The following is an 11,225-nucleotide window of genomic DNA, read 5'->3' as shown; positions in this document are numbered from 1 at the left end:
TCCTGGGAATTTAGGTCAACTTTGACTAGATTTAAAAGAAAATTGTAGCTGACTCTCTAGTGTTACTACCACCGAAGAAAGATTCTGGACGTAGAAGATGATAGTCTGCATGGAGTCCAGAAAAGGGGAGTGTGTGTGTGGCCCGCAGAGTAGTAACTCTCGCCTTCGTCTCCAAGTGCTGTCCAAAGGAGACTATGCCTTGACTGCCACGGTCACATCAGCGGTTAACGCCACCCAGCTAACACCCCCTTCCTCTAGGAGCCTTCAGATTGTAGTTTGGCTTCTCCTACAATTGTTTTATTTTTACAGATGAATGAATGAGTAGAGGAATTTGTAGAGGGAGAGAATATGCTGATGGCCAGGAGTAGCATTTCTGTCTGCTTGGCCAACATAATTCTCAAAGAAAAGTCATACCTTGGCATTCTGGCTGCTAGATCGGCTCCTTATTTTCATTAGGCTGACTTTGTTTCCTTGACATTGAACAACTTTAGGTAACCTGATAGAAAGGAAGTTTTGGATTGCAAACTCGAGGACCAAGCCTCTCCAAGATGTTTTTCAGGTTGCATATGAACGTGGCTTTATTCATTCATTCACTGAAAAATTGTCAAGCTCCTACTATTGTACCAGCCACAGGCTAGGCTCTGGAGATATCACAATGAACAGGAGAGAGAGTTCTTGCCCTCAAGGAGCAAATATTCAAATAGGAAGGAGACATAAATGGGAAATTTCTCAATAGCATGATAAGTAGTAAGACAGGGATAAATGGATGCTTTGGGAAAAACTGGGAGGGGCACCCAAGGCATGCCTGAGGCTGGGGCAGGTTTCCAGCAGGAAGTGGCAAATACTGCAGCACACCCACAGAAAAGGGGCGTAAGGAAGGAGCATGGAGTCTTCAGATTGGTTGTTTCGAGAGGCCACTCTGGTTGCAGTTTGCAGTTTGGAGTCGAAGGACGAAGACTAGTGTCGAGGTTTAAATAAGGAGGTGGTTTGAGGCACCCAGGTAATACTGACATTTCTCCAGCCTCTCTGTTAAAGAGCTTTGTAAACGCCTCTAACTTCTACCAGGGGATTCCAGGGACTCATCTTGCCACCATCAGGGCTGCCACTGAGACCCTCTTTTGAAGCCCCAAAGGGGGCGATGAGAGGCAGAGCTGAGTTAGGGCTGTTTGAGGGAGAGGAATCTGCAGAGCCTCAGGGAGAGAGGAGGGCCTGATAGATTGAGGGGGGCGGGGTCTGTACTTTCTCTTGTCTCTTGACTGGGTGGGCCGCCCCAGGATGAGCATTCCTATTTAGGGGGCATATTTAAGCAGGCTGTACTTAAATCAGGGACGGTCTATAAGCTAAGGTCCCAGTATAGGAAGAGAAATCAATCTGGACTGGCTGCCAGCCTCTGGGCCAGATGTCTTACATATGTAATATGACTTAAGGATCCACACAGCTGTTTGTAGTAGATATTGCTGCAGAGAGGTAGGAGTAGAGAGGTTAAGTAACTTGCCTAAAATCACAGAGGTAATAAACCACAGAGCCAGGGTTTGAAGATACCTCTCTCTGGTTTATCACGCTGCCTCCTAGTAACTTCTATTTGACACAACCTGGTGACTGACCATTTTACCTTGGCAGTGTTGAGTGCAGCTCCATAGCCAGTTGAAAACCCACATCCAAGCAGACAAACTCTCTCTAAATTTGCATCGTCATCAATTTTGGCAAGATTTTTATCTGACACTACGGTGTACTGAGAGAAGGTACTGATCCCAAAGAAATGGTAAATGGGTTTTCCTTTGCAGGTAAACCTGGAGGTATTGTCTTCCATTAGTTCTTGACGAAAAGCAGGACCTTTGGCTAGACTAGAAAAAAAACAAAACAACATACTAGAAACAGAAAGTAAGTGGACCACTGAACTTTCCTGAAACAAGTGCTTGTTTATGCTTGTTATGGCAATTTTATGAGATGGAAAAATTGAGAAAATGACTTGAGACTCTTCACCTAAATCTATAGTCAGAAGTAGTCCAAAAATAATAACGACAATAACAAACTTTTCAATGAATACTTTTTATGGGCCAGAAACTGTTTTAAGGGCTTCACAAGTATTAGTTCTCAAAAACTTTTTGTTATGGAAAACTGAAACACACATAAAAGTGGAAGGAATAACATAATGAGTCTCCGTGTAGCCGTCTCCCAGCGTCAGCCAGGGTCAACTCATGGTCCATCTGGCTTCGTCTATTACCCGCCTCCCCACACCGCACCTGTTCTACCATCACTGGACCACTTTGAAGGAGCTCCCAGACATGGCTATTTCATCCGCAGATGTTTTAGTATGTATCTCAAATCGATAAAGGTTGTTTTAGGTCCGCACATTGTGTTGGGTCTCTTAAGTCTCTTTTAATTAACATGTTCTCACTCCCCCCCTTGCTTTTTCCTAGCAATCTATTTGTTGAAGAAACAGTCATTTTTCCTGTAGTTTTCCTCATTCTGGATTTTTCTGATTACATTCCTGTAATCTGGTTTAACATGTTTCTTCGTCCCTTTATTTCTTCTAAACCAGTATGTTTGATCTAAATGCTTGATCTAATTCAGGTTTTATATTTTTGTAGGAATACTTCAAAGATGATGTTGTGTATTTTCATCTGGAGAAACATAATTCTGTGTCTTTTAGTGATGTTACAAAGAATGATGGTCATTGCCCAAATCTATTATTTCATTAAAGGTTTGCACAAGAGTGCGTGAATTCTTTGAATATCTGCAACAACCCTCTGAAGTAGGCATTATTATTATCCCCATTTTACAGACGAGGGAATTGAGGCACAGTAATAAAAGTAAGAGTAGTACAATTTTAGCTTCTGAAAAAACTAGTTTCAGTTTGCATTAGGGACAAACATATCTTTCTACAGTCTCAGTAAAGAACAGGGTGATGAGAATTTGGACTTGGAACCAGGCTGGCTGGGTTCAAACTCTAGCTCCAGGACTTACGTCTATGCGGCCTTGGAATAACTCACTTTACTGTGCTTCACTGCACTCCTCTCTCCTCCCCGGTAGATGTAGCTCCTGTTCTGAGTTTGGCAGTTATCATTCCAGTGGTGTATTTCTATCTTTACTACATACACATATACCATAAACGATATATGGTATTGCGTTTGTATATGACACCTTGCTAAATCTATCTGTCAGCAACTTGCTTCTTTCCGTTAACATTGTGTGTGAGATTATTCTATGTTGATGCGTGTAGATTGTTTAGCCATTTTCATTGTTCCATAGTATTCCATTGTTTTACTACATAGCAATTTGTTAATCTATTCTTTTATTGATGGACAGGTGCTATTTTCAACTGCTTGCCATTATCAACAATGTCACAAGGAACATTCTAGCACATCTCTTTGGGGATTTTGTGCAGCAATTCTTGTGCACACCTAGGAGTAGAATTCATGGGTAGAAAGTATGTCCCTCTTCATCTCTGTTGAGGAATTGCGAAAGTACTGCCCAAAATATTTGTACCAGTTTGTACTCTTACTAACAGTGTGTAACACTTACGTGATTTTTTCACACAAATTTGTGAGTGGACTCAGACACAGCTTGCATTTTTTACATTGAGGCGTGTAGAGTGGAATTACTTTGTCACCTAGAAGGAAAGACTATAGGTTGATTGAGTCCTAAGATGTAACTTATAAATAGTTTCTACCTGATGAATCGGTGGACAACACCATTCTTTACGTTATATGTTTTATGTTCCACAGAAAGTATAGGTGGCTACAGTATTCTGTTACCTTACAAGATTGCTGATTGCCCCAAGCATTGCTTGTACTATCTTTTTTTCTTTTTCTTTTTTCTCTGCTGGGCGGTCAAGCCACAAATCCTTATTGATACGGTTAGGTGTGGAGTCCATCTGAGACTCTGCTGTCATTGCAGCTCTCTGCATCATGATTATTGTTCATCACATTTCTAAACACCCTGCATAGAAGAGAAGACCCTCATATTATAGGAGAGGTGGACACTCATAGAGTCGATACGGAGGGTAAACTTTATATCACCGCCAGGTTTCACCATTTAGTTCATGCTCAGTTTCCACTTTCCCTCACTTTCAGTTTAATAATGGCTTCTGTTCTCTGATGACCACAGTCCAATAATGGTAATTAACATTTGTTCAAGATTTAGCGTGTGCCAGGCCCCATTCTAACTGCTTACGTGTGTTATCTCATTTAATTATCAGAACAACCCTTTGAGATGAGTACTGTTATGGTCCCCAGTTTAGCAAACAGAACACTGAGTTGAATCACAGAAAAGTGACTTAATGGTGAAGTTCACACAGCCAGTAAGTGACAGAACTGGGACCCGTTGGCCAGATTCCTTCATGGATGCAAAACTTTTGGGAGCAATTTCTTTCTCTGGTCTTGTTTGGAACGGAAAGATACTTGTATGCCTCTAAGTGTGGAGCCTTCTCATAAAGGAGGAAAGAATCATACGGTTCAACCTGCCTGACAAGTGAGGCCATTTCTGCCTGATTGCTTGGCCCGTATTCCAGTGTTCGGTGGGTCTGTTATAAAATGTGAAGTAAATAATTTCAGCCATGCTTCATTTACGTATTAGTTTTATCTTACAAACTTTCAAAAATACCCTTAAGCTAATGTTCACAGACATATAATGTTTCTTACTTAAGCTACCTGTGAGTCTTCATTCTTTAAATTCTTTATAATATTAAACTAGTTTTCTGTTTCGTTTAGAGGAGGTTGTTATAAATTGTCATTTGTGTCCGCACGGAAGCTTTAGTTAAACCGACTTTGTAACTTGGCTTCATAGGACAAGTTCTTAGTGCTGTACGTAAACAAGTGGCCATATTTCCCGTTGTTATTAGACAATTCTGATTTCAAATATTCTGTCCCATTGTTAGAGTGTGATGGATTGTGTGTCTCAGTTTTGCTTTGGAAAAGATGTTCCCCCAGATAAACAGAGATCGATTACAGCCTGCAGAGCCAGGACTACATCAGGAATTATCGCTGAAATACTCTGACATTTCCATTTAACTGGAACCAGAAAATAAAATACCTGGTTTGAAGCCGGTCACTCCTGGCCCAACACTTTCCACAATCCCGGCACCCTCGTGGCCAAGGATCACTGGTAAGAACGTCTCCTCAGCTTTCGGGTCAATGGGATGGTGGTCACTGTGGCACACAGCAGTGGCAATGATCTACAAGCAACCACAGACTCAAGTTGTGTTTCTGTAATTATATCAGTGGGGTTGTTAAGTGGATAATCTTAGGTCCAATGTCACCTTGAAACTTTACGACATGCTTAGAGCTCAATAAAAGAGTTATATTTTGAACCCCCCCCCAAATATGTGAGGATATACTCTTTTCCTGTTATCATGCACCTTTGTTTTCTACCTTTCACTGTCTTTGGAAAATCACAAAAATAGAATAGGCAGTTAGTGTGTCCAGGAGGAGAAATCAAAGGTAATGGGGAAATGTTAGTCTATTAGGCAGAAGGAATGGAGGGAACACAGGTTTCTGGGGTGTTCAAATTTTGTGGAAACTACATGAAGTGAAATAGAGGTGATAAAACTTTCATAGTTAAAAGAGAGAGAGATCAAATAAAGGATTATCTAAACTAATTACCCATGCATCCCTGTATTATTATTCTTCAGGATTCAATTCATCAGAATATCCTGTTCATTCCGATAGAGAAACCCTTACTGTGGTGGTCCTGGAGGGAAATATCGACCTGGCCAGCAGCGTGGAAAATGGAGCAATGGTCCCAGCTTGCCGTCTGTGGTCCCACTCTACTCAGTTCAGTTTCTTTTCCCTGCTCACCCACACCTGTCCCCTCCTCTGGGCGCCCAAGATGCTTATGCTGCCCAGGACAGCATTCAGTTTTTCCTCTCCCTTCTTTTGAACCAAATTCTCTACCTCCTTTAATAACACTTTCCAATCACTGGCAATTGGAAAACAAAAAGAAAACCTAACTAATTCTAATCCAAAGTGAATTCCTTTGTCTGATTTCCAGGGTCAATGACAAATGTTAGGATAGGTCAGTTAAATTTTAAGCCCATTATGAAGAACAAATGAAACAGAATTAATAATTACCTCTTCTGGAGATAATGCCTGTTTTTCTCTGAACCTGAAAATGTGATTCCCCCTAGTGGGAACTCTGGGGATCTCCGTTGTATGTCCCACAGAGGCGTGACCTGGCAGAAGCCAAGTCTGCACTTAGGGTCTTGTCTGTCCCGCCAAGGCAAGTTCCCACTTACCTGAACGCGAACTTCATGAGCCTTGGGGGGAGCGACCTCAACCTCTTCGATGCAAAGGGGCTTGCCTGCTTCCCAGGCTACAGCGGCTTTACATTTAATAACCTAAGAAAGAGGGAGAGGGAGGGAGAGGGGAGACGGAGAGCAGGCGAAGGAGAGGGAGGGAGAGGGAGGATGGGAGGGAGGGAGAGAGGGAAAGACAGGATGTTATGGGAAAAAATTAAAGAGCACGTTGATACCATAATTTCATGAAAAGGAGCAATGGATTTTGTGGCTGGATGCTATCTATACTTATATTATTTTAAACACAAATGATCTTAATGGAAAATAAGAAGTCATATTCTGCATTATAGTGATTGCACTCTTAAGTTTTGAAAAGAACAGGTGTATTAAAGTTTATCTTAATATAATGCCTTGATTTTTTTCTCCATAACAGAGAGGATAAATTTATAGGGTTTGGACAGCGTATATGGCCAATAAGTATTTGTTGACTGAGCAATTTGATATCAGCTCTGAATTACCTGAGTCCTTGTTGCTAGAGTACAGGTGTGTTTCTCATCTTTGCTACTCAAAGCATGGGCTTCCCTCGGACCAGCAGTTATTGACATCACCAGGCAACAAGCTCTGTGCCAAACCCACTAAGTCTAAATCTGCCCTGGAACCAGGTCCCCAGACAGTTCATGTGCACATGGAAATCTGAGCAGAGAGGCTCACACAATTATGAAATTTACCAGCAGAATGTAAATTAAATAGAAATTGGGTCTCTTTGCAAGAATTTGGGTAAAAATGTATGAAAAGAAATTAAGCATCAAGATTCTATAATCTCCATATTAAAACTTTATTTGGCCTCTTAAAATTGTATTTTTAATTTTAAGTATAAGTAACATTGAAAGAAAGTGCAAAGAAACAAACTCGTAATCCTCAATTCTAATGCTACTAATTTTGCTTTTGGTATGATTTTCCCAGTCTTCGATCACACGAATACATATTTTTTGATAGTTGTTATACAATTTTGAATTACATGTTTAAATATCATTAGTCTTATTACAAATGCAATATGTATTTTTTTAGAGAAGTTTCAAAATACAAATAAGAAGAAAAGAAACAAATAAAATCCACCTGTAAATTTTATTACTCATTTTATGATTTTGAGGTAAACCCTTTGAGTATTCCCAATGGGATCATATTGTATATAATATTTTGTAATCTATGTTTTTCTACTTATTAATATACTATGAAAATTTTCTATATTGTTCTCTAGTATTATTTCACATAAATGTAAATGTTATTTTATGGGGCTAGCGTAGTTACTCAAATCTCTCTTTTTTGGCCATTATGAATAATATTTAATTGCACATCCTTGTTGCAAGCATTTTGACAAATCCACAGAAATTTCTTTAGAATACATTCCTAGCATGAGGGTCACTCATATCCTTTAGATCAGCTTTAAATTGCTGCTTTCTGAGAGCAATCCCCAAAGAAAGCTTCATTTAGCAAATGTATAAAGAGACAACAAAAACAAACAAAACAAGAGTTGAACAAAGAAACAGTATGTTGGCTTACTTTGCCTTTGGTGCCCATTTTCCTCTGGGAGCCTCGCTTTGGAAGTTTCTCTCTGACTTAGGAAGCTCTGCCACTTCTATCCAGCTGCTCTGAGTCCTGTAATGAACTGTGCAAATAAATACCATTCCTGCTCTTTCATTCTCCAATCACTGTCTCTCCTTTTTTGTTTCTGTGATCTCCAGCTCTGCCTGTCTCTCGCCACGTCATCTGTGCTATCATATTGCAGGTGCCAACCCCGATTGCTCCCAGCAGTTATTTGGAGAAGATTCTTGTTTACTCATTTTTTTTCCCCTTTTTATTGCAGAATATAAGATAATAGAGAAAAGCTCATTAAAGATATACAGATGAGTTAACACATAATTACAAAGTAAAGGACATTTCCGCTGGCCCGGAGTCCTTCCTGTTTCCGTCCTTCTCCTTCACAGCCCTAATCATTCCCTCACATTTCTTTATGATTTTGCTTCTCTTTACAGCACAGTGTAGTTTCACCTACTAAAAACTTTATGTGCATGGAATCTTAGTGTATGCATTCTTTCATGTCTTTTTCTTTTTCTCAACTCTGTGTTTGTGAGATTCACCTACGTTGTCCGTGGCTGTTCATATATTTTCATTATCATCCATTTTCCTTTTTGCTTGTGGTGAATCAGTGGTTGCATAAAGTTCTTTTCGTGTATCCTGTTGTACACGTGCTTGAGTTGCCATAGGGAGGGTTCAGGATTAATAAGCAGCCAGTACCCACTATTAAGGTGATGTCCACTATTAAAATAGTTGGTAAAAAGCCTCTGCCCCAAACTCCCAAGTTCCCTTTCAACTCTGTTCCAGCCCTGAGGAGTCCTCTTTAGTCACTGCTGAGGAACTACTTCCATGCCCCTTCGGTTGTGTGAGTCCGTCACCTGGCTCGCAGTGGTTCTGGGTCTCTGGCTGTGCCCAGTACAGAGTAGTCCCTGGACCTCGCTGGACAATACCGAAGTGCCCCCATGCACCACACTTCCATGGCTGTTTGTGGGAAATGGAGTGTCTCATATTGGTTGTTAAATATTTTGACTGGGAGTGGAATTGCCAGTTCTTCAACTTTGAGTGATTAGGTCAAAGAGTTTTATAAAGCGGCTGAAGCTCCCAGCAGCACTGTACGAGGGTTCCCATTGCCTCACATCCCCACCTACGCTTGGACTTGATGGACTTTAAAACTTTTGATAGTCTCTGGGTGTATAATGATGTGTAATTGTATTTTTAAATTGTAATTCTCTGATTATCAATGAGGATGAGCAGCAGGGGTATACTGGAGCCAGCTCATAGTGACTTTTGGTCTGCTTTTAACTACTGAGAGATGTTTAAAAATTGTTGTTATGAATTTGTTCATTTCTTATAGTTCTTTTCTTACTTTTTGCTTTACATATTTTGAGCCTTGATCTTAGTGCATGCAAATGTTCTGTGTTGTACGTGTTTTAAAAAGTTTGACAAGATGTTTTACCATCTTTCTCTGTTGGTATGTTTGGTTTTTCTGTATCGTCTCTTTTAATGGTCCCATGGTATTCTCCTATCTCCTCCAGACTTTAACTAACATTTTATTGTTGAATATTTAAGTTGTCCTATTACACTCTTGGAAGTAAACTTTATACTCCTTGCTTCTACTTTCTTACTACCCACATTTCACTTCTTAACTTACCTGGTTTCCATCTTTATCCTTTAATGGAAACTGTTTTCTTTTTAAAAAATTTTTTAATTATTTTATTGAGGTCACATTGGCTTATAACATTGTGTAAATTTCAGGAGTACATTATTATATCTCAGTTTCTGTATAGACTGCATCGTGTTCATCATCAATAGTCTAGGTGTTATCTGTCACCATACATGTGTGCCCCTTTACCACTTTTGCCCTCCCCCACCCCCTTCCCTACAGGTAAACACTAATCTGTTCTCCTTAGCCATGTGTTTGTTTATCTTCCACATGTGAGTGAAATCATGGTGTTTGTCTTTCCCTGTCTGGCTTATTTCGCTTAGCATAATACCCTCAAGTTCCAACCATGTTGTTGCAAATGGGATTTGCCATTTTTTATGGCTGAGTAGTATTCCATTGTAAATATATGCAACATCCTCTTCATCCATTCATCCCTCAATAGGCATTGGGTTGCTTCCATGTCTTGGCTATTGTGAATAATGCTGCGATGGACATAGGGGTGCATAAATCTCTTTGAATTGTTGATTTCAAGTTCTTTCAATAAATACCTAGTAGTGGAATAGCTGGTCATATGGTATTTCTATTTTTGTTTTTTTGAGAAATCTCCATACTGTTTTCCATAGTGGCTGCACCAGTTTGCATTCCCACCAGCAGGGTATGAGGGTTCCCTTTTCTCCATATCTTCTCTAACATTTGTTATTTCTTATCTTCTTAATTATAGCCATTTTGACAGGTGTAAAACTACAAACTGACATTGTAGTTTTGATTTTCATTTCCCTAATAATTAGTGATGTTGTACATCTTTTCACGTGGCTGTTGGCGATCTGCATATCTTCTTTGGAAAAATGTCTGTTCATATCCTCTGCCCATGTTTTGATGGGCTGTTTGTTTTTTTGTTATTGAGTTGTATGAGTTCTTTATATACTCTGAGATTAACTCCTTGTCAGATACATGATTTGCAAATATTTTCTCCCAGTTGGTGGGTTGTCTTTTCCTTTTGTTCATGGTTTCCTACGCCTTGCAGAAGCTCTTTAATCTGATGAAGTGCCATTTGTTTATCTTTTCTTTTGTTTCCCTTGCCTGAGGAGACATGGTATTCGAAATGATCCCTCTAAGACCAATGTCGAAGAGTGTACTGCCTATATTTTCTTCTAGGAATTCCATGGTTTCGGGTCTTACATTCAAGTCTTTGATCCATTTTGAGTTGATGTTTGTGTATGGTGAAAGCTAATGATCTGCTTTCATTTTGCTTGTGGCTGTCCAGTTTTCCCAACACCATTTATTGAAGAGACTTTCCTTTCTCCATTGTATGTTCTTAGCTCCTTGGTCAAAGATTAGCTGTCCGTAGATGTGTGGTTTTATTTCTGGACTCTCTATTCTGCTCCATTGATCTGTGTGTCTGTTTTTGTGCCAGTACCATGCTGTTTGGGTTACTATAGCTTTGTAGTATATTTTGAAGTCGGGGATTGTGATGCCTCCAGCTTTGTTCTTTTTACTCAGGATTGCTTTAGCTATTTGGGGGTCTTTTGTTATCCCATATGAATTTTAGGATTCTGTGTTCTGTTTCCATGAAGAATGTCATTAGAATTTTGATTGGGATTGCACTGAACCTGTAGATTGCTTTAGGTAGTATGGACATTTTAACTATGTTTATTCTTCCAATCCATGTGCATGGCATATCTTTCTATTTCTTTGCATCATTGTCGATTTCTTTCAATAGTCTTATAGTTTTTGTTGTATAGGTCTTTCACC

At 39.7% G+C, this 11,225-nt stretch overlaps 1 protein-coding gene across 1 annotated transcript in view; it reads right to left on the bottom strand.

Annotated features, from left to right (window-relative positions):
* LOC124234442 (all-trans-retinol dehydrogenase [NAD(+)] ADH4-like) overlaps positions 1 to 7,952 on the bottom strand; it is a 12,871-nt gene extending 4,919 nt beyond the window's left edge. Inside the window, exons 1-5 of the mRNA XM_046651784.1 lie at positions 7,796 to 7,952; positions 6,236 to 6,337; positions 5,035 to 5,176; positions 3,526 to 3,613; positions 1,506 to 1,844 (exon numbers count right to left, since the gene is read on the bottom strand). Of these exons, the coding sequence (XP_046507740.1) occupies positions 1,506 to 1,844; positions 3,526 to 3,613; positions 5,035 to 5,176; positions 6,236 to 6,337; positions 7,796 to 7,813 (689 nt within the window). The 5' untranslated portion in view covers positions 7,814 to 7,952. The remainder of the gene's footprint in view (positions 1 to 1,505; positions 1,845 to 3,525; positions 3,614 to 5,034; positions 5,177 to 6,235; positions 6,338 to 7,795) is intronic.
* Positions 7,953 to 11,225: the final 3,273 nt, after the last annotated feature.

The sequence above is a fragment of the Equus quagga genome, unplaced genomic scaffold (assembly GCF_021613505.1).
Source record: "Equus quagga isolate Etosha38 unplaced genomic scaffold, UCLA_HA_Equagga_1.0 73943_RagTag, whole genome shotgun sequence".
Taxonomy (NCBI): domain Eukaryota; kingdom Metazoa; phylum Chordata; class Mammalia; order Perissodactyla; family Equidae; genus Equus; species Equus quagga.
Note: the sequence above shows the minus strand (reverse complement) of the source record. Positions and strands in the feature narration are given on the sequence as shown.